A 1,224-nucleotide genomic window follows, 5' to 3' on the forward strand; every position below is an offset into this window, starting at 1 on the left:
AATCACTTTAACACAAACTTACTTTTTATCAAAATCAAGTTTGCAAAATCAATTTATTCAAACTCCCGTTTGTAAACTGTAATCCAAACACACACTTAGTTGGATTTTGTTAACTATTTTACTTGGTTGTAGAGTTTTATTCTTTTGAGTTATACACAAAATAAATTATAATAAAGGATATGAAATTTCTAAAGGAAAAAGCAAAAGATAAATCTTGAACAATATTTCAAATAAATATCGTAAATAATGTGAAATTTATTATATTTGAGAATGCCCTGCACTCTTTCTAACCCAATTGTATTGATTCTAATCGAGAAACACAATGTGATTATGCGTTCCCCTCTTTCCATAATTAAAATATAGTATGCCACTTAGTATTTGAATATTCACCAAACCATATGATACAATTAGGTTAGAAACGGAGCTTATTTGCAATATTTGTTGAACCAAACCCCAATGTTAAGGAAACTTTCAAAGTCAGATTGTGGCCTGTAAAACAAGTAAAATCAAACCAAACTATTGTCACAATCATATATTATTTATATATAATGACAACGTAAAATATTTTATACAGTTATTCAATTATATCCGTTTGTTTGTATGAGCATTTCTATAGTTGATGTAAAAAGTAATTATTTTTACCGACGTAAAATTACATAATTGAATGTACAGCATCAAAATGAAATTCTATATATTTTATACCAAGGGAGATGTTTAAGAAATAGATTTGTTTACCTTTCAATACCGTGAACATCATTGGGAAACAATATGACTTTAGCTTCTACTCCTTTCTCCCTTAAAGCCCGGGCATACTACACAGAAGATACAGTTATCAGTTTTCTTTCAAAGGGAATGGGGCAATGTTTCGTACGGCACCTTAAAAGAAAAAGGACTCTAATGCTTGGCTCGTAGAGGCCATAAAGATGATAAATAGTTAAATAGTTAAATACTTACTTGTAGTCCAGTCGAAATGGGAACTCGTAGATCTTGCGCACCTAATAGGAAAAGCGTCGGCGTTTTCACCTGCATATACAGACATCGTTAATACCGAACCCGTAATGCCAAAATTTACCTGCATGCGGTACTGAGGTATTATAAATAATTTTATAAAGAGTAAAGTATTTTTTTGTCAATGAGCATTTGCAATGTTTTCCGAAATTATCCTACAAGATTGAAATAAGCGGTGAGGTGTGGATGGGGCGACGACAATGGCGAGATGTTCCT

At 31.6% G+C, this 1,224-nt stretch overlaps 1 protein-coding gene across 3 annotated transcripts in view; it reads right to left on the minus strand.

Annotated features, from left to right (window-relative positions):
* The window catches only part of LOC107625545 (acylamino-acid-releasing enzyme), a 7,935-nt gene continuing 6,919 nt past the window's right edge, over positions 209–1,224 (minus strand). For all 3 annotated transcript variants that reach the window (XM_021116054.1, XM_016328207.2, XM_021116053.1), the window contains 3 exons: positions 955–1,023; positions 736–812; positions 209–489 (listed from right to left, as the gene is read on the minus strand). In XM_021116054.1, coding sequence (XP_020971713.1) covers positions 426–489; positions 736–812; positions 955–1,023 — 210 coding nt within the window. In that variant the 3' untranslated portion in view covers positions 209–425. The remainder of the gene's footprint in view (positions 490–735; positions 813–954; positions 1,024–1,224) is intronic.

Source organism: Arachis ipaensis, chromosome B02 (assembly GCF_000816755.2).
Source record: "Arachis ipaensis cultivar K30076 chromosome B02, Araip1.1, whole genome shotgun sequence".
Lineage (NCBI taxonomy): Eukaryota > Viridiplantae > Streptophyta > Magnoliopsida > Fabales > Fabaceae > Arachis > Arachis ipaensis.